The sequence below is a fragment of the Alosa pseudoharengus genome, unplaced genomic scaffold (genome assembly GCF_046254945.1).
Source record: "Alosa pseudoharengus isolate Yale_2024_CS ecotype anadromous, Long Island Sound unplaced genomic scaffold, YU_APseudo_1.1 YU_APseudo_1.1_scf_16, whole genome shotgun sequence".
NCBI lineage: Eukaryota > Metazoa > Chordata > Actinopteri > Clupeiformes > Clupeidae > Alosa > Alosa pseudoharengus.
The window spans coordinates 37195139-37217029 of NW_027468630.1; the positions used below are offsets into that span (position 1 = coordinate 37195139).

General features: G+C 37.9%; 2 protein-coding genes across 2 annotated transcripts in view; one reads left to right on the forward strand and one right to left on the reverse strand.

Moving 5' to 3' along the window:
- Positions 1-13311, forward strand: part of LOC143125302 (transient receptor potential cation channel subfamily M member 1-like) — a 186616-nt gene extending 173305 nt beyond the window's left edge. Inside the window, exons 23-27 of the mRNA XM_076286642.1 lie at positions 2361-2381; positions 6540-6684; positions 7480-7679; positions 7817-7949; positions 11660-13311. Coding sequence (XP_076142757.1) covers positions 2361-2381; positions 6540-6684; positions 7480-7679; positions 7817-7949; positions 11660-12824 — 1664 coding nt within the window. The 3' untranslated portion in view covers positions 12825-13311. The remainder of the gene's footprint in view (positions 1-2360; positions 2382-6539; positions 6685-7479; positions 7680-7816; positions 7950-11659) is intronic.
- A 6435-nt stretch (positions 13312-19746) lies between these two features.
- Positions 19747-21657, reverse strand: LOC143126015 (uncharacterized). Its single transcript, XM_076287934.1, has 4 exons — positions 21348-21657; positions 20923-21085; positions 20704-20831; positions 19747-20357 (listed from the first exon to the last, which is right to left on the reverse strand). The coding sequence occupies exons 1-4, from the start codon at positions 21489-21491 to the stop codon at positions 20034-20036; spliced, it is 759 nt and encodes a 252-aa protein (XP_076144049.1). The 5' UTR covers positions 21492-21657; the 3' UTR covers positions 19747-20033.
- Between the last annotated feature and the right edge of the window lie 234 nt (positions 21658-21891).

Here is a 21891-nt window from a genome sequence, read left to right on the forward strand (position 1 = left end):
CATTTTCTGAAAAGAAAAGAACGTAAATTCACAAATAGAGAAAGCATCCTATATAAAACAGGGCTACCCTATAGAAACACAAATTTCACCTGACTCTTGCAATACAACACAACACATTCCGACACTAGAACGGGTGCCCTGGTTCGCGCAATTCAAAGCCTTTGAATCAGATTCCGAAGCAGTCACGTGGGTGTGTGTCCCAAATTAAGCTTCAGACGTCACACTCATAAACCGAGGCCTCGTTTGTCATCAGTCACATGATTTTTATGGAAACGATACAAGCCTCGAACCGGGGCTTCATCTGGCACGCCCCTTTCTGCTCGACACAAGCTCCGAAGCCTCGCTTCATTGGGCACATCACTAGACTTTGGACTTTTGAGTTTTGGATTTATCTGGAGGACTTTAATGAATGACAACTCTTGCTGAGACGGAGCTATAAATGTTTGGTTGAGTATTTTTCTGACCCTTTCTGAGTTACTCTAAACAGTGAATTATATCAAAATAAAAGCTCCAACCTTCTGTTATCACAGTTTGTTCTTGTCCTAATATTGCCCACACAGCCTCAGAACTCAGGATTCCCTCCCAACGCTACAATATGTAATTGTAACAGTTAATAATGTTCCATGTGTGACATAGGTAGGCCTAAATAACTTTCAGACATAAAAATTGTATATTGATACTTTTTACTCCAGTTTCTTTTTCTAATGCCACAAACATTACGAAACCACATTAAAACATGCAATTTCTTAACTGGGCCTACTTTTATGCCTTAAAGGAACACGTAAACATTTTGGGGCAATAACTTATCTAACTCTGGGAGATATGGTGAATAAGTCAAAACATTCCCTTCTCGTCTCTGTGTGTGCAGTAACTCGGTCTGACGCACTCACCGCTAGCTCAGCACTGTAGCTCAAAATGGCCGGCTCCAATTAGCTTAGATCTCCAATAAGTGAGAAAAGATCTCCAACATTTTCTTTGTTTACATGCTGTGATTTGTATAGTTACAACATATACAAATAACAATGTCAAACTAGAAAATGTAATTCCAAGGAATTACCAGTGCATGAAAATGCAAAACAAACTTTTATTTGGAAACAGTTGTGGGCAAAGGAAACAGTTGGTGGGAGTCATAGTTGATGACAACTGACAGTTGGAATGGCTGAACAGTTCAATAGTTGAGTAAGTTTAAATAGCTAAATTATTTAATAGTGAATTAATAGATGTGCATAAGTAGATAGTTTAATGGATGTTGATAGACAGATAGTTTAATGGATGGAAGTGAAGAAAAAGAAGTGAAAGAAAGTGGGGAAGAGAAAAGTGAGCTATCCAGTTCAATGGAGAGAGACACTGAAAAGAGCCATTGAAGTTGTTGCTCAGTGAGAGAGCACAGGTGCAGTTGATTGCGTTCTAAGTCGTTAATAGCCCTTTATGATTTCATAATGCTAATGCAAAGTCTATGGGGGCTTGTTTTTTGAGCTTGTTCACAAAAACGAAAAATACATTGCTCAAGTGACCTTTTCAAAACCTATGTTACAAAGTTTGAATGAAGTTTCTACGTTAAACGGTTGAGGCTGAATTAGACGCAGAAATTTTGGTTAGAAGAATAATAAAAAGAAGAAGAAGAAAATGACGACGATTTCGGATAACAGAACACTGCATTTCCATGCACTGTAAGAAGAAGAAGAAGAAGAAGAACAGTGCATTTTTACATGTACTGTAACAATAATAATAAGAAGACTTCGGATAACAGAACAGTGCATTTTCATGCACTGTAACAATAATAATAAGAAGACTTTGGATAACAGAACAGTGCATTTTCATGCACTTCTTCTTCACTGTAATGAGAGACGGGCATTTCCGTAATGAAGGGTAAAGGCTATAGCATTTCATACATTGGTGAAGTCAAGAACAAGTAGGCTATACAGTATAAAACTTTATAAAACCGAAAATGATTAATTATCACATACACAAAATATCCTAATTACAAGTAAAATGGGTTACTATCATGCAAACAAGCATGTATCTGGTTAATGGAAAATTATTAACCCCTACCCTCAACGATCAATCCTCCAATCTGGGGAAAAACAAATCTTTATTTTGATTTTGAAACCTAAATGTTGGGAGGTATGCAGACCACTGTTTTTCATTGTGCTACAGTTTTTGTCCGTATGTGCTGTATTTTTACTTTGTTCTTCAAAATGTGCTTACATTCCATACAATACGACACATAAAGAAGTGTCACCAGTTATCATATGAACAGATTTGTACTGGAGTCTGCACAATCACAGAAATGCACAGACATATAACTAATTGTTTTCTGTTGTGTCTTTCTGTTTTACAATGGATCCATGAACTGATAGTCTATGCAATGGAGATAAATCGTAAGTAAACATCTGCTCCTCCTCACACATTTGTGATTAGCAGTGACAAGGCTAATGATCAAAAAATCTATTTGTCATTGTTTTAGTATGAAGAGACTTACCTAGCACTCTCTTGAAAGATCATTTTGACTTAATTCAAGAAGACTTTGACTTATTTTGACTTATCAAGACAAATTTGCTTAATTTACTGGCAGCCAAATGTGCTTGTTTTTAGGATAAATTGGCTTAACACACTGGCAGTTTAAATTAAGTCAAATGATTTTAAGAGGAAGCGCTATGTACTTATCTTTATATAGAAAACAGTGCACTCATTTGACTAAATTGTGCTCTCAATTTGGTAAATCGTGCACACATTCTAATAAATTGTGCACACATTCTATATTGTGCATGTGATAAGCATAATGCATACAGAATTTGAAGTGTAGGCTCATTAGGACTCTGAATGCATGCCAAGTTTCGTGGAATTCCGTTCATGGGGGACCATTCTTAAAATTGTTAGTTGGTTTCATACTGTTGCCAATGAAAAGTTGTTGTCCTACACCATGGGTCTCCAACACATCCCTTTTAAACTATCAGTCGCTTGCCGCCCCTTTCTGAGCTTGCCAGAGGTTGAAGCAGTACGACATTTAAACACAATTGTTGCCACGAGGAATTCCAGCCTACGAATTTAATAAAAAGTAAATCATGCATAATTAAAAATATAACTCAATTTAGGCAACTTGGCTATGCAATAAGGTTTCCATTACAGCACAGCGCACGTTTCAATGAATGAAAGTGGCTGCTTTGTCTCGCAATAAACAGCAGAAATCCCGACACTCTTTCAACTACATCAGTGTTACTCATTGCGCGGCTCGCAAGCCACATGTGGCTCGTCAAGCTATAATTGGTGGCTCGCATGGTAGCTTTGGCGAGATTTCGCCAAATTTGGTTTTACTCATTTTGAGTAGGCCTAAACTGTTCGCCAAAGGCCATCATCTCTGGCCCCAGCTTTATAAAAATAAAGTAGGCTCTGATTTAGCCTAGTCTACTGTATGACTTGAGGTGATCTTAAGTTTCGTTCTGCTTACAGTATCTCACTGCCACAGCAACGCCTTTGAATGCAATCCGCTGCCCTGTTAACAAATGCTACAGCGGACTTAAACTGCCACCTTGTGGCGATAAGTTGTAATACATTTCACGCAGCTGCATGAATCACGGAAAGCGACCACTGTATGTGGTCAGTCAATACATTTTTTCAAATGTGCTTCATAAACATCACTGCAAAAAATGAATTCTAACCAAGTGTTATTGATCTTATATTAAGATTAAAAAATCTATTTGGTATTGTTTTTAGTATGGAAAGACTTACCTAGCGCCCTCTCAAAAGATCATTTTGACTTAATTTAAGAAGACTTTAACTTATTTTAAGGAGTCTTAGCAAGACAAATTTGCCCAATGCACTGGCAGACAAATCTGCTTGTTTTTAGGACAAATTTGCTTAATGCACTGGCAGACAAATTTGCTTGTTTTCAAGATGAGATGTCTTAAAATCAGTCAATTTTTTTAAAATTAAGTCAAATGATTTCACAAGAAAGCGCTAGGTAAGTCTCTTTATACTGAAAACAATACCAACTAGTTTTTTTTATCTTGATATAAGATTAATAACACATGATTAGATTTTGTTAGATAAGCAGTTTTTGCAGTATACTGCACTACAATAACGCAAACACCCAAATACAGCAATGAAGGTGAAAGGAAGTTATTAAGCCTTAATGGTGCTTCCTAAAGGGGGTATTGTCAAACCTGCTACTAATACATGTACTAATAAAAATACAGCATGAAGAAAGTCAAGGACATGCATGCCAGCTTCCGCTCATCCAGGCACGTGCAGAGAAGGGGGGCTACAGGGGCTCTAGCACCTGCCCTTTTGCCCCTTTTATGTCCAAGTGCCCTTTTGACAAGACCCGTTTTTTACTTTTTAAAATGTGTAATACTTCCGCTAGTTCCAACGTCAATATTTGCTAAAATGTCTCATTAATAGTTTGGGAAATTAGACATTTACAAAAATAAAAATTTACTGTGTTAATTGAAATGCCTTGCGGCCACCAATCCGTGACGTCATACATTCAGTGAACTCTCAGAAGGTGCACGCAGGCACAGTGCTGCAGGAGACGTTTGGGAGCACGGTAAGGTCACTTGGCAGTTAGCCTATCTGAACATGCAATAGTATTCAGCTTAGAGATAGAGAATAAAATGTTTAAAGTTGTTTCATGTTTAATGAAGTAGGCTATCAAACTCGTTTTAACCATGTCATGGTCCATCCATTTCAATAACCTGGCAGCTTCGAAAATCTAAGGCTGAACGTTCATAAGATATTCTGTTTAGGTTACTATGTTATAGTAGCTTAGGTTAGTAGACCTAGTTCATAAAACAGAGTAGGCAAACCTTTTCTAAATCGTCATAAGCCGACGACATAGGCTACTGTAGTTGTTCAACTCCATACGTCGTTCTCGTCATTTCACTCAGTGGCCACACGCACAGCACGTGAATCTGCAAGACACCAGCTTGCTAATGGTGGTAGTTCACTGTGATAAACATTAAAATTATAGCCTGACAAGCCAGACTAGGCAATAACATATTTGCAGCCGCTAGGGTGCGTAGATTTCTAGTCTATTAAAATTAGCTTTGAATTTAATCAAAAAGATGTAGCCTTATAGCCTATGATCTCTGTGTAGACAAGAAAATTTTGTTCCATGTGCCCTTTTTAAAAAAAAATTGAGCCCCTGCCCCTTCAAAGGTCTCTGCACGCCCCTGCGCTCATCCCAGTATTAAAGTAAATCTGGTCTTAAATGAAAATGTATTGGCTGTGTTATTTCTTTTTTGTGGGATATCCAATTTATATGTAGAAATGCACATTTGCAAAGGTGACTTAGTATGTTGTCGTAAAAGTGGCTCTCCTTTTAATCTTGCACTGCCACATGGGCGGATTATGAACTTTTGGGCCCCTGGGCCCAGATGTATTAAGGGCCCCCCACTAATTGTTGCATATGTGGGAGGGGGGGTTTGGGGGTCCTCCCCCAGAATTTTTTTAATTTGTTTGATGTGATTTCCTGTATTTTGGTGCATTTTGGGGATTGCCAATACTAAATTCAATCAGATTCATAGCCTACATCCTGATTTGTTGATATTGAGGCAATGATTACATGCAAAGGATTGGGCTTTAGGGCCCCCTGACCCCTTGGACCCCTGGGCCTGGGCCCGGTAGGCCCGTGCAGTAATCCATCCCTGCACTGCCAATGTGGCTCTTGTGAAAAAAAATAGTGAGGATCACTGAACTACATGAAGCTTATACAATATAATCAAACAGTCCAAAAGTAAATTAAATACCGAACCAAACCGTAAATCTTCTGCTTTTGATAGCCTACCGGTATGCCGGTTACAGGAAGTGTTCAACAGTGTTGGTCCACTTTAAGAGTAGGCTAGCCTTTTACTTTATTTCTAAGAATACAATTCTACAACAGAAGCCTAATAAAAAATAAAGGCCTGCCCCAAATAAAGGCCTGTGTTTGCGCAGCCTAAATAAATGAAATACCCCGGCCACAATCTGAGGATTTACGGTACACACACGCACACACACACACCCACATAAAGGCATGCACACACAGTAGACATGTAGGCGAACATACACACACACACACACACACACACACCAACACACATACAAACATAAAACACACACACACACACACACACATAAACAGATGGAGACAAATTGACAAGCGTGATTTATTTTTGCGGAGAGAATGTGCAGGACTGAGCGGTGGTCATATTTTGTACTGCATTGCGGTACATTTAGTTTTTAAAACTTCATAATTTCACAACCAACATTTCAGCAACAGCCTTCATCACCACAGCAGGTCCTGCTAAAAAACACCGCTGGCCTGTTAAAAGCTCACTGCAATTGACTTGGGAGTATGACTGAAACATTGCTTTGCAAATCCGATCCGAAATTAAATGCATGTCTTAAGAAATCCACGGTTCTTAGAAATTTGGAACCGGTTTCAATTTTTAATATAGAATATTTACAATATATAACAATGAACATGAATAAGGATTTTAGAGACTTTTTCAATGTGGACATATAAGCATGTTGTTACAGCAACTTTATGTGTTTCTCAGCACCTTGTGGAGAGAATTTGTTTGATGAAGATGGTAAGAAACTTCCTCCCTGCATTCCCGGAGCCTGGCTTACTCCTGCCATCATGGCTTGTTACCTGCTGGTGGCTAATATTCTATTAGTCAACCTACTCATTGCAGTATTCAAGTAAGATACATTCTCATTGCTCATGACTGCATTGCGAGCATTTCACATACAGTACACACTTAAGCCTTGACATCCTAACTTTGCGGTGAAAACACAGATAAAAAGGGTTCTTTATATATTGAATTTCACTGTATAGTGGGTATGTTGATTCATTCGGCTCTCATGGTGACAGAAATCTTTAAGGTAAAGTTCACATTCAAATGCTTAGTATGTATGACAAATTACTATATTTTGTTGGGCTCTTTGACATTTTGAGGCTTGCAAATCACTGATACCTAAGAAATGGGACAATACATCTAAGTAGTAACGGCTATCAGGTTTAATAATTAACTTATTTTAGGTATAATGTTACTAGGATTATTAATAGAATGTATAGAACAATAACTATGAAGCCTTTTAGATTGGCATATAAAATGTTTTAGTGAAATTCAATTTGGATACCGAAAAGATGTTTCAATGTTTGTTTTATATTTTGGTGGGTTTTTTTTGTCTGTTTCAAGTGCTTTTCTTTTCTTTGTTTGTTCATATTTCTTGTTCTTGTTTGTGGAACATTTTTAAATAGCTTTATTCTTGCAAATTTGGTTCTGTCATCAGCTAGCATCGGCAGAAAATGATATGTCGGCTGCATAAACTCCATTTGTTTGTAAAAATAATGCCCAAAATGTCAACAGGCAGTAGTACACAGGCAACACTAGTGGAAATCAGAATGTTGTGGGGTCATGTTTACCTTTTTCCCATATACCATTCATGAGCATAATCAACTAAGATTGTATGGCAAAACAATCCTTCTTGCAGCAACACATTCACACAGGTGAAATCAATCTCCAATCAAGTGTGGAAGTTCCAGAGATACCAACTTATCATGACATTCCATGACCGGCCAGTCCTGCCACCACCCCTGATCATATTTAGTCATATGTTTATTGTACTTAAACACATCTGCTGCTGCAGCCACAAGAAAGAGGGGGAATTGGACGAGCATGACCAAGGACTAAGTGAGCTACTCCAATGTCACGATCTTCATTCTAGATTATGCTCAGTGCAGAACATCTTTTAACTATATATATAATAGTTCATATAACAGATCTTAATAGCCATTGTATAATTATGCACTCTGTATGTCTCTTTGTAGAACTCATCCTTAGCCCTGAGGAGTTGAAGAATCTGTATGAGTTTGAGGAGCAGTGTGTGGAGGAACACTTCAGAGAGAAAGAGGATAAGGAGCAGTCCTCCAACAACGAGCGCATCCGCATCACATCTGAGAGGTGAGCTCATGTTCTGAGTCTGATTGTAAAACAATACTGTTTTGTTCTCACTGCTTCCCCAGTGCAGTTCTGCAGAAAGCTAAACTCCCCACTGATTAGAATTGATTGCATTTATGGTGTTCACTAAAAACTGAAATAGATAATACATTATACACACTGTAATCAGCTACATAATGCACACTAACACACACTTTACATTGTGATATGTGTATTGATTAACTCAAGTGCGATGGAAAGGCATTCATGACACACAAAAAAGGTGTTTAAGGTGAGTTTAAAATGGGAACTTAGAAACTCCTGCACACTGTTGCAAATATTAATTTAATAAAGAACATTATTAAATTATATGATATTTCCTACCAGACAAAAGGACCAATACGTTGCTTATTAAATTAATATTAACAAAAAAAAACAGTCTCTGGGCTATATTGTACACTCAGCGCAACCTGGGGCAAAGCTCGAAGCAAGGCTTGTTCTTATCTTACCAGAGCCATCATACAGCTGAAGGCTTTGGAGATCGCTAAAGAGCTAAACACACCCACCGACTTCAAAACTAGCCCTAGTCTTTTCAGCAGTAGTCTATGTGATCAACTTATGTGATCAAACTCGCTCACACCCATTGGATCAGATGGCCAATGCTGATCAAACGCCATTTTTTTTTTGGACATGTCAACATCTGCCAGTGTACAGTTTGATGTGTATTGTTAATGCAGTTATTGAAAGTTATTGAGGCTATGGTACTTTTCTTTCATTATTGGTAGCTTTTGCTTTTGCACTTTTATGGCAGTATTACATTAATCTTGTATATAACAGATTACCATATTACAAAAAAAGATGCTTCTATTTTATTTTATTTTATTCTATTTTTTCTGAGATCACGGCAAGATCACAACACATGATTGGCACAATGTATTCACAACATACCACATGATTGGCACAAGGTATTCACATGTCGTCTTTTAGCCGCGGAAGGGGCGGAATATGTGTAAACAACTATGTCTATGATGTATGTCTTATATTATATTTTCTAAAATGGATAGTTATGATACGACAAATGAATACAAAAGTTAGAGTTGCTGCGTCTCGACATTGCTTGCCAACCATTCTGATAGAAGAAATATATTTCTAGAATGACTATCTATGAATAAATTGTTTAATTTCTTGGTGCTGTGACTATTTTATGAAATCTTGCAGGTCCGTTTTAGAAAAGCAACTCGAGTCTGTAGAACAGCTAAGAGGGGTTTTAGGCACTCCGCTGCACACCGTGCCTATTAACGCCACGTATCACCCGGAGAGAGGAAATACTCTTTTCTGATTGGCTGGTGGGGTGGCTATTAATTCTGAAGGTTTTATCACCGTTCCATATCAATGCTTATGAATGGTAACTATAACAATCATAGTAGGACAACGGTTGAGCCTGGAAGCAGGCTTTGCAACAATGAAATCAACTGTAAACAAGATAACTGTCCATGCTATCGCTGTTAGGGCCAAAGAAAGTTGTAGCCTACACAGTAATGCAGTTACTACACAAACAGTGAAACTGCGAAAAATGCCTTGTTTTAAAGTTTTACAATTTCCAGCCAAATGTGTTGTTTGAGGATTACTGGTAATACATTCATTTATCACCCAGAGAGAAGAAATACTATTTTCTGATTGACTGGGTGGCTATTAATTCTGAATAATGGGACACCTATGAAGTTTATCTGATAAAAAAGTTGAATCACTGTTCCTATCAATATTCATTGAATGGTAACTATAACAACCAAACTATTATATTAAATAACAGGCTTCGCAACAATGGAATCAACAGTAAACAAGCTAACTACCCACCATTATCACTGTAAGGAACAAAAAAACCAGTAACCTACAACAAACTGAACAAGTCGGCTTCCTTTAAAACTGAACCACTTGTTTACTTTGCATGCTATAAAGGCATGACTATTGCCTATAGTGGCAACTGAGAGATAAGCAAAATAAAAGCCTTTTTGCCTCCACCTTGCCCATTAACTTCTGTATATCGGGTGCTTAGTTAATGTGATTTGCCTTTGTCTTGTATAATATGTATAACTGCAAAATCATGTTGGTTTGTCTTTCACAACATTAGGAAGATCAAACCTTATATGACACAATATTCCACACTTCCAAACGTCTTGTACAGGCCATGGTTATCTCCATACTAATTGTAATGTAGCCTACTGTTAGCTGGCCCACCTGCTTGTGTAGTAAGATTGTGCAGCACGACTGGTCTTCAATCAACCAAAGAGGACACATGTAACTCCTCTCCTAGTTACTCTCCATTGGCTCCCTATAGTGGCCAGAATTACATTTAAATCTCTCACATTGGCCTATAGGACACTTAATGGATATGCTCCCTGCTATCTCAATTCTATGATCAAGCTGTACATCCCAAACTGCCCACTGTGGTCTTCTGATGAGTGTCTGTTGTGTCGACCAGCCATAAATGCTAAGTCAAGTTCAAGACTCTTTTCCTCAGTGGTTCCTTGTTGGTGGAATGCGTTACCCAACGCTCTCTGTTCCTGTGATAGTTTTAGGTCTTTCAAGAGGGGTTTAAAGGCATATCTGTTCAGCATGCACTTAGTTAATTAAGCGTTTCGTATGATATATGGTTTGTGTATTATGTAAGGGATAATGGACGACACGGTGGTCTGTTCACAGAAGTTAATGCACGGTCGAGGTTGTAAAACGGCCCCGACGCGAAGCGGAGGGGCGTTTAAACCTCGTAGTGCATTAACCTCTGTGAACAGACCACCGTGGAGTCCATTATCCCGCTTATTCCACTGTTGCCACTTGCGTTGTGTTCATTTCCTGTTACAATTTAAACGTTTTAATCGCTAAAACTGTCTTGTTTGTAGAACTAATTTCTTCCGACACATATCAACTAATTTCTCAACTCACAGGACAAACTGCCGTTACTAGTTCTAAATGGATGGTTGCTACGGCCAAAGGCCAGTCGTTAGTTCTATCTCTCCCGTTGTCAAGTGGGCGTATCCCAAGATTCTGATGAACTTTAGCTTTGAAACATCGCTTTTACTTAGCCTGCTGTCATCCAGCCACCTCCGTCATATGCTACAATGTTGCAATGTTCTGAACGTCTGCATTTTACAGCTCGGATGCAACGTGACAGTTCATTTAAACTTCACAACGAGTTCGGCGAATTAATATACAACTGTGATACGGCCAAAAAAATGGATCTACTTCATAGGTGTGCAGATAACATACAGTTAATGGTCGTTCTAAATTACGTAGGACAATGGGAAATTCAACCAAGCAGTGGAATAAATTATAGTATTTGTTTATTTACATTGTTTATTTTCATTAGGCAATTGATTGCATTTACATTATTGTTTATTATTAGCCTGGAAAATCCAGACCCTGATAATCTAGAAAGATTAAGGGTCTGGCAAAGAGCAATGTAATGGCCCAACTCGAGGGGCGGCAACAAGCATGCATTTAAAAACATTTCACTTCTCTAACTGCAGCCTTTTTGTTGTAAATAAAATCAACTGAGGTGCGCTCAGGCTGAGGTGGATGACTATGTAACTTTTGCTCATCTCTCCATCCTCGTATGAAGCCCACCCAGACGTAACCAACCGTATTTCTACTCCAGTAATCAACCGTACATATGCTATTGTGTGAGCACATTTTTTTAATATTTATTTGAATTTGTGTTCATTTGTTTGGTTTTCTAGGGTAGAGAATATGTCTGTACGTTTGGAGGAGGTGAATGAGCGAGAGCACTCCATGAAAGCATGCCTTCAAACAGTAGATCTACGACTAGCTCAGCTGGAGGAGTTTGCTGGTCGTATGATGAATGCTATTCAAAAGCTGGCAGGTTTGGATCACATTGACTTCCTTCAAACTCACTCTAGAAAGTCCTCTATCTGCGATCCTGCATCATTATGGCGTAATGGCAGCATTCACAGTTGTGATGGCTACAGTGTGCATCAGCACCATCCAGAGGCAGAAGATCAGAAAAGAACTGAAGAGAAAATGGGATCAGAAACAAAGAGTTTAGAAGAATTTCAAGTGAAAGAGTTGGGGCAGACACTGGATTTGGTTTCAGCTAATGAAGAGGAGAGAAAGAACAAAATGTCTTGCTCAGACATCACATCATGTGGGTTGCACTCCAGTCCAAAACTAGCCACAAAACCAAACTTGCCACACAAACCACTTGCCACACTTTTGCCTACACCACCCAAAGCACAACAGGAAAGTGATAGTCCTGTTGTTGTGAAGCAAAAACTAGAAGCAGCCTTATCATACCCTCTTGAACACACCAGAGCTTTGCAGCACTTTTCTTTCCAACAACTGACAAGACCCATCATCGGACACGTCTGCAATAGTGAGACAGAATTACAAGCCTGGGGAAATGATGACGTATATGTTAAGAAATGGTTTAGCCAGCCACTGGCCACAACTAACAAATCTATCTCTAGGCCTTCTGTGTTTGAATGCAGAAAACTTCCAAGCAATTTAACATCTCAAGCCAATGTGGTCAATACAACTCAGAATGTGACAGCACATACATTTCATATAAAGGGAGGTAATGGAGAAATAGAGAAGGCCTTTACAGACAAAGACAGACAAAATAAAACTGAGAAGAAAATAGAACTTGACATGAAAGGTTTGGTTTTTTCAGAGAAGTCAACCTTTTATCAACCTTTACGTTCCAAAAGCTTGAATGCTAATCTCTGGAAAATGAGGAACTCTTGTGACAGTGTTGACCGGTCCTGCCGATCAGCCAGTAGTGAGCATAACCTCCCTGTAGCCTGTGATGGATGGCCCAAGCAGCAGTCTGACAGTCGAAAAAAGAAGAGAGAGGAAACTGTCAGAGAGAGTTTGTTGAAAAAATAATTGTGTTAACAGATTTTATTTTCACCTCTGTTCAGCCAGCTACCATGTTGATTTACTTTCATCATCACAGATCCTAGTGTGTTTGCCTTGTGTTACTTAGAAGCCACTAGACTCTGGTTTTTGGAATAAGTTGATAATTTCATACCATTCCACAAGAAAACAAGATGTGATTTATTTATTATGTTGGTGCTATAACACATTTTATGTGGGATATTTGAGCTCACCAGGCAATCATATTTCTTTCTTCCCTTTTATTTCCTGCTTTTAAGGCACCATGTTGAATGTCTGTAAATCAATGTTTATGACTTGGTCTAAGCTCTATTGCTTGTTTCTTATTGACAGAGCTATGACCATGTACAGACACAGTTTTGTTTGGAAACTGTACCTTTAAGTATAATGTTGATTACAGTAATTTTCCGTGTAGTAGCAACATTGTGTATAATCCACAGGACAGAGTTTTATGCAAATTAAAATATATACAGTGAAGTTTGTGGACCCATCTCTTGGAAATTGCCTTAAGTAAAAAAAATGAGGACATATCTAACCTTTAAGGACACCAATTTTCTTTGTGAATAAATAATCTATCATAAATAAAATAAAAAAAATACAAATACAGGGGTCATGACTACCCTTATTTAAATTCCCATAGAGGCAGGCAGATCTTTATTTTTAAAGGCTAGTTATGTATTTCATGGATCCAGGATACTATGCATCCTGATAAAGTTCCCTAGGCCTTTGGAATTAAAATAGCCCCACATCATCACATACCCTTCACCATACCTACAGATTGGCATGGTGTTATTTCAGTTAGCCTATTAGCTGGTTTGATTTACATTAAGCTCAATGAGCATCAAACCAGCTAATAGGCTAACTGAAATAACACTGTATATTTCTATATATGTATTGTATACACGTATGTATTAATTGCACCCGTGTGTTAAAGGTACACTATGCCGATTTAAGTATTTTTGGAGACTCTATAGCCTGCTAGAGTCACAATATACTTATATTTTACTCTGCTGTTGTAAATAGCAAACTTCTTGTGACTTATCCCTGTCCCTGTATACAATGAAAATGCTTTTGTTGTGGAGGTGAAGAATTTAACAACAGGCAAAAATATTCCCAAAGAGTTATATCTACTAACAAGGTAATTGTAAACGATTCTGGCGAGATTTGTTGGGCAACCGTTCTTGAAATTGCATGGCTGTTTTTTTGGTAGCGACTCATTATAAGCGACTGTTTTTTTGGTAGCGACTCATTATACATTATAATAGACGAATCGTTCACCTAGCATAGCTTTAGAGCGCTGTATAGCTATACTAGGTGAACAATTTGCTTATACTGTAAGTTAGTTTACGATCAAATTGGCTTCATAAAGATGAAAATCTTGCATAGTGTACCATTAACCACAGTGCCCAATAGCCCAATGAATCAGAATCAGATTGTGCTTTAATCATAAAGAAGAATGAAGAAAAGAAATGCATTCCCATGTATATTCCCATGAATACCTGTCCCCTTGTATTAACCTCATAGCCATTTTGCAAAATGCACATCTTACACTTTTGTTGAGATTGCGTACAGATCTGTAACGCCTCCCGGAGGGGAGTGAGGTGAACATTCTGCAGTGCTTTCCGGTCTGAGGCAGAGCACTTGCCATACCATACTGTGACACAGTTGGTGCGGATGCTTTCGATGGTGCAGTGGTAGAAGTTCACCAGGATCTGAGAAGGCAGGTGGACCTTCTTTAGTCTCTTCAGGAAGAAGAGATGCTGGTGAGCCTTCTTGATCAGGGTAGAGGTGTTGAGGGTCCAAGAGAGGTCCTCAGAGATGTAGACTTCCAGAAACGTGAAGCTGGTTACACGCACCCCTTAAGGCCTGTAAGCAAATATAGCGGGTCAAGGACTTGCCTACATGAGTTGATGATAAAGGTTTTAATAATCTTTTTCCCCTTCACAGAAATCTTTCCAATCCCAAAAAGGAGTCAATTTGGCTGTACTTTATGGTGTAATACGCACCCAGATTTATACTCCTATTTTGAGTTAGATATTTTCTCCAAAAGGATATTTAAGAACTGAGTAGGCTATATATATACACAGTAGGTAATACTCTCAGAGCAAACTATTTTATTTTAATTATGATTGTTCTTTTTTTGTTTTTATTTTCTTGTTGGGGATTCAGGATTTTCAGACTAAAGGTCTTATGAGATTGAGCATTTTTGCAGTTTATTTAATTATTTAAGTTTATTTATTTTTCACATGGTCTTGATGAATAATAGTCATTGTCCATCTCTCCCTTTTAGGTGTTTTTATAAATGTCCAAAGTTCAGGTAAAGTGTTAACTGTAGTCTTTCATTGCTATGGAATGTGTCAATATCTGTTTTGTCTTTAAATGCAAGACACATGCGTGTTGCTGTGAAGAGGAAAGCTTTATTTTATTATGCAAAATAAACTGAGGCAGATATTGTAATGCTCCAAGAGACACACTCTGTTGAACTGGATTCGCAGTGCTCAGTCCGAGGGGCGGGATAATCAGTTGTCTTTCAAATTCCCTCTGCACGCAATAGGACAGCGGCAGCGCTATGAGTCCCATGCGTTTCCCACCAGCAGAGCTAGTTGGCTAGTTCAAACATTTGCCAACTTAATAAAAGCTTAACTCGTGTCACACTGTTCGCCAACAGCAACATCCATCTTATTTGTTTTCAAGTAGCAGGGAATTCAAGCCAAACCGTTGCAACTCTGCCATCAATCATTATGTTAAGCCCACCTAACGACTCTATACACGATTTCATTGGCCTGATTGAGTTTCGATTTCTGGAGCTCACAAGCAAACGGAGAGTTGCTAGGGGCGTGTCTAGATTTATAGGCTAGTATCACATTATAGGCTAGTATCACATCTGATTCATAAATGTTGTCTTTGTTCTTATGCCCCTCCAGGTCTACAGTTATCTTACACTAGTCATCTTCCTCTAGATTTTGCCTCTTCCCCTCAGTGCTACATTTCCTTCAATTTTTAGAAGCAAAGAAATGTGTACAGTATAGTGTTTTTGTAAATCAATGTCTAGTGTTTGCAACAGAACACTGTTAAAAGGAAAAGCCAGGGCTGTCAATTTATCAAACCATATTATGTTACAATTACATAAAAGTTTTGAACGAAACATAAATTATTGTGTTCAAATCATTCCAACTGCGCATTTCATTTATCTAATTCAGTGGTTCTCAACCTTTTTTCAGTGATGTACCCCCTGTGAAATATTTTTTCAGCCAAGTACCCCCTAACCAGCGCAAAGCATTTTTAGTTGAGACTTAAAACAGAGCATGTGCCATCAGTGTCTAATTTATTAAACTTTTGAACAGATAAACACATACACTTACAACTTATATTTTCCTGAAATATTTATTAAATAATTGTTTTTTTAAGTATTTTTGCATGGATTCTAAGCTGTTTTTAGGGCATTTTCACTACTTTTATTAATAAGGATTTATTCTGGTCATTGTAAGTGCCACACACCCATATTATATATTGTTTATATGTTGTGATTTTTAAAGAATTAAAATATAAAAAGTGTATTATACAAATTCTTATATTTTGACATGTATCTCACCACAGCAAGCTCATAGCTCTAAATGCATTTCATGTGTGTGTAGGGCAGACTGTCCTGAATCTGGCAATATCATTGCCATGGTGGAAGGATTCTCTGGGGCTAAGCAATTTACAGACATATGTGCTGTGCGCCTTACAGAAATGAATGCCAGTTTTTTATTTAGTGATTAAAAATTACCTTTCTGCGCTCCATATCTGTAACACGAACTGATCTGACTTGACCCGAGTTTAGCGTGTTAGCGTTCTGCACTCATGGTTCTCTACAACTTTTTACTGCATTGCCATGAACAAAGTAAAGGCAAAAAGGTGTCTTTTTTTTTCGAACAAATTGGGATTCAATGTGAGCCTTGAATTGGATGCCATGCAGGAATTTGCTAGGATCTCAAAACCGGATTATGAACATTCTTTGCCATAAAGAAACACACAATAGCGTTGGTTTATAAACATGCTTTGCCACAAAAACAGACAAATACGTGAGGTAAATCGAGCTATATGAAGTTATTATTTTGCTGTCACTTCGTCTGTTTTATAACCCAGAAGGATGTACTTGGTATCAAATGATAGCTCTGTGTCTCCTCTTTCATCCGACATGCGTGGCATATCTATCCGATCACACACTACAAAATTTACAGTGTTAAAACAACTCTAAGAGTCAATTTTAACACTAGATCAGTGTTTATTTTGTCCCAATCTTGTCAGTGTTAATTTAACACTATCGAGTGTAAATAATCCAACTCAGATACAGTGTTGGAACACCTCTGTATAGAGTTAAAATGAACACTTAGAGGTGTTAACTTTCTGTTACACTAGAGTGTAGAGTTAAATTTCAAATCTGTTTCAGTGTTTATTTTACACTAATTTGTGTTGGAACACCTCTATATATAGCTAACAATTAACACCAGGAGGTGTTAACTTCCTGTTACACTAGAGTGCAGAGTTAAATTTCAAATCGGCTTATGGGTTAATTTTACACTAATTAGTGTTATTATTTGCTACTGAATAGTTTGGTACAATACTGATTATTACAACATTTTCTGAAAATAATTGTTATTTAGTTATACAAGTTATTTAGCTAAAAAACACCATACACTGAACTCTTGCAGAGATTTTATTGCAAAATCTAATACCAGTACAAAACATTACATTAGCACAGGTGGCAATGGGGGACCAAGTAAATGTTTTCATCAGAATTGTAAGACAATTGCTTGTCAAAAGCTTTGTGGTAAAATAAATCATCAATGCTTACAATATGAAACGGTCCAGGTCTCTCTTCTATACAAAATGCACTGAAATGGTCATGAAACCCCAAAGTCACAACTTCACAAAGAACAAGATAAGCACAGTTATCTTTCAAAATTATATTGACAATTTTTTTGAACACAGGCATATCAGACTGAACGCCACAGCACACAAATAAACTCAAATGATACTCACTTCCAAAATATTTTACCCAGCTAGTTGTATGGGCATCATATTGTGAGCTGATATTAAGACACTGACATATAACTTCATATCCCTCCAAATTAGAAACCACTTCAATATGTATTGGTCCATGCTCAAATCTTTCAAAATTAAATGTTTCCCAGTAAAAGGCCATCTGTGACTGATGTGCCTTCACCATAGTTTTGGTTACATTTTTGAAGTTCTTAACGGAGCGTTTGAAAAAATTATGCTTAGCCTCGAACCTCATACACCAAACATGAAGGAGGGGGCCTATTTTTCTAATACAACGGGGATAGTGAACTAAAAAATGGTGCTTGGGTATGAGTCGTTTGCTTGGGAATACAGTCTTGAAAAGGCTATGGTGCTCTGAAATTAAATGCTTTAGAAAACAAGCCATGCCTTCAGTTACACGAGGGGAGAACACAATATATACAATTTGTAACAGAAGTAAAAATAAGTGCCATACAGAACTTGTACTTTCAAAGAGATCTCCAAATATGAGAGGTGTGTTGCGCAATAAACACCATGCTTGACATGCATTTAGACCAAGATCTTTGCTATCATCCATTTTCAAAGCAGTTGGTCGATTTTTTCTTTCCAGGTATCCATAATTGAAAGCATGAATCCATTCACACAAATCAGTTAGCGTAATTGTTTTGGTATCAACCAAATGCTGATAAACAAGTTTTAGTTCATACTGGGCCACACCCTCTAGGACATCATGCATGATGTCCACAGCAAAGTTCTCACAAGAATGGTAATAGGTAAGTCTATTAAACAAACAATCTCTCTTCAGACCAAAACTGTGGATTTTCCCTTAAACTGCTGCAGTGTTGAGAGTGAAGTTCTTTAAAACGAAACACAATGCCAGGTTGATCTTCAGAAAAGATCCTCTGAAAAGCTTCCTTCTCGGCTAAACAAAAACGACAGCAGTATGTGGCACTGAATGATTCAACATAGCCCAGTATACTATGAATTGCAAGGTTGTCTCCAGTGATCTGCACAACACTCCCTCTTAATGGGCTATCAGATACTGGGGTAGGTACACCATCTGTTTCCAGACGTTTCAAATCATCTACTAAAGGTTTCAGAATAGCATCAAAACCATACTTTTTAATGTCATCCGTGTGAAAAAGCAAAAGTAGTTGAATGTTCATTAATACAGAGTTAAATTTAGGAGGAAGATTTCTCAAAATAAAATACATGCAACCAAGTTTGTGGATCCCTTTTTTGGACCCCAAGGGATTAGCTGTTTCGAAATCGTCATAGTATAGCTGAAGCTGTAAAGCACTCTTCTCAAAAGCAAATAATCGGTTACTTTTCACATGTTCACCATCACAAATATCTTCATAAAAACAATCTTTGTTTTCTTTGATCTGCTGAAAGGCCTTTAGTATTTCTTGATTACTGAACATAGACTGAATCATTTTTAGGACTGGGACATATATACACTTATCAGTAACAGGAACCTGACTGTACATCCCAGTTTTTTTGTCACGTCTAACATCAAATCTAACACCTAGCACAATTTTCCACTTATCTGCATAGTATCTTTGTCTTTTAGCTTCTGTATTGAATTTTGTCAATGGATTTTCAATTGAACGGAAACATCTCTCAACAGCTCTGATGGAATATTACTAAGAATGGTCTCCTTTGTTTTTTGTTTTTGTTTGTATGTCTTCAACCAATTCCTCAACTGCCTCAACTACTGCCTGAACAGTGCTATGAGCTACCATTTTAGCTTGAAACTGTGCAACTAAAGACCCACACATATCATTCAAGTTAATCTCACCCCCAGAAGAGCCCTGCTTTGTCAAACTTCCACTTTCATCCTCATTACATACAGCTAGATCATTGTCAAAGGTGTGCAGAACTCCATCATGACGATCACATCCACTGTCCGACTCAGAAAGACCCTCACTCTCGTTTCTCCCACCATCTATTTCACAGGAACTGAAAGAAACTTTATATCCATGAATCTGAACTAAATGCTTTTTAAAGCCAGAGTAAGTTCCGAACACTGATGTGCATCCACCCTCTGCACAATTAAGACGCAAATATTTTACTGGATATAGGCCATGATGAAACTTTAAATGGCGGCAAATTGAATATGTATTTGAATGTACGTTTTTGCAAACAAAACAAGTAAACATAACTTATGTACTATTACTTCTTCAAATTTAGAAACCTGGCCCTAAGTTCCCTCACTCTTGGCTTTTCTCTGACCATACCAACATCGATGTTGTACACAGCTGTTTGTATGAAAGTGTAAAAACCATCAAGTGCCTCACTATATGACGTTCCAAAAACAAAGTGTGTTTTGAACAGCTCATCAAATGCTGCTACTGATGTCTGTGCTCTGCATGGAATTGCCTTGCTATCCACGATGATGTAGAACTTCTGTATCTTGTTCTTCTGTTCGCCAATGCAGAGCAGAAAGGGCTGAGACGGTTCGAGATTGGTCAAGAAGATTTGAATGCTGGCACCAACCTGCAAAACCAACACAAAAAAAGGAACTCACTATGCATTAAGATATACCAACTCAATATTTGCAGTCAATTATCTGTAGTTTTGTGTCTCAATTGTGTTTTTTTTTCTCTCAATTCTTTTCTCCACATTATATTTACTTATTACAGACAAATGTCTCCCTACGCTAGGGTTTGTGTTCAAATTAACAAATTAGGTTCAAATACAAGTTTTGTACAGATTGTGACACAAAAAGATTCAAGAGTTTATTTATGGCAATAAATTACAGTTTTACAAGTTCTGCAACCCTTAGTTGTTCTGAACAGGCAGCCTATTTGCTTAGGAAGAACTGTTAACATTCAGAACTTACCTGCAGATACCTCACCAAGTAGTCCTCTGCTTGGAGGGCACTGATTTTCGCAGACTTCTTGTGGCCCTTAGATGTTGGAGGAATGAGATGCAGCAGCAAGCACAGTGAAGCAATGTCACGGTCCCATCCTAAGCAGTTTAGTGTTGACAAAGTAAGCAGTGTTACAAGTATGAAACAGGAAGTAAAGACTGATAAAATTTTCAAATGAGCTCAACCTACCACCATCATTTCCTTGTGCAGAGCTAAGGAGCTCCTCAACATGTAGAGTTGGTACTAGCCCCTTAGCATCTTCAGTGATGTGTGGTCTGAAAAACGTTGGCCATCTGGCTAAGAACTTCCCTGATGCCTCCTCTCCAAAAAGCATCAGAAAGTCCTGCTCAATCTAATATTAAAACAATAGAATGTTAATACATGGTGCTCGGCCCTTCTACCCATAGAGTATTTAATACCCACACTTTTACGGAACTAAGCATTAACGTGATGTACTTGATGACATTCTCCCATTTCTAAAGTAATGTACAATATTACCATGAAAGCACAAACATTTATAACATTACAGTGCAAATTGGGCATGGCTGAGCACATCTTAACATTAACCTTAATTTTATAGCATGATCATATTTCACAATTAAATGTAAACTCACAAGGCCAGGTATGTCAAGAAATCTTGGGAAGGTGTCCAGAACATCTACTGACTTGTCAGGATCACGTACAAGTTTCTGTCTGTGTTCAAAAGTGGCCTTCATTTTCTCCATAACCAGTGCTTCATCGGAAGAATGATTCATCATAGATATTGCCTCTTCGCAATCTCGATCAGTCAACTGTTGTATGGTAGAAACCGAGTCTCTTGCAGCCTTTGGACCACCATTGCATTGTTCCACTGCTACCCGAGACCTTGAGCCATCAGATAGGCTTCGTTGTACAGTCTTAAGACGCCATGCAATGTACCCAGAGCCTGATATGCTGCATCATAAAAGTGTTCCTTTTGGGAATAAAAATATATAAATTATTCACTTTCAGATTGCTAAATTGACATTTAACAACTGCAATTTAGTTCACAATACCAAACTTACATATCCATGCTTCGACAATGGGTCCTCAAGATATGGGAACAAGGCCACAATGCCTTGGGCATACTTCACTCGAACAGCTTGGGAAGGGATCCGTCTGAAATAATAGTATAAAGTG

What these genes read in the sequence shown, in the direction of transcription:
- LOC143126015 (XM_076287934.1), bottom strand. Translation starts at nt 21,491, where the DNA reads ATGATGAATCATTCTTCCGATGAAGCACTGGTTATGGAGAAAATGAAG. An exon ending in TTCTTGACATACCTGGCCTT is followed by an intron (nt 21,086 to 21,347) that starts GTGAGTTTACAT and finishes TTTTAATATTAG; the next exon opens with ATTGAGCAGGACTTTCTGAT. An exon ending in ACTTGGTGAGGTATCTGCAG is followed by an intron (nt 20,358 to 20,703) that starts GTAAGTTCTGAA and finishes TTGGTTTTGCAG; the next exon opens with GTTGGTGCCAGCATTCAAAT.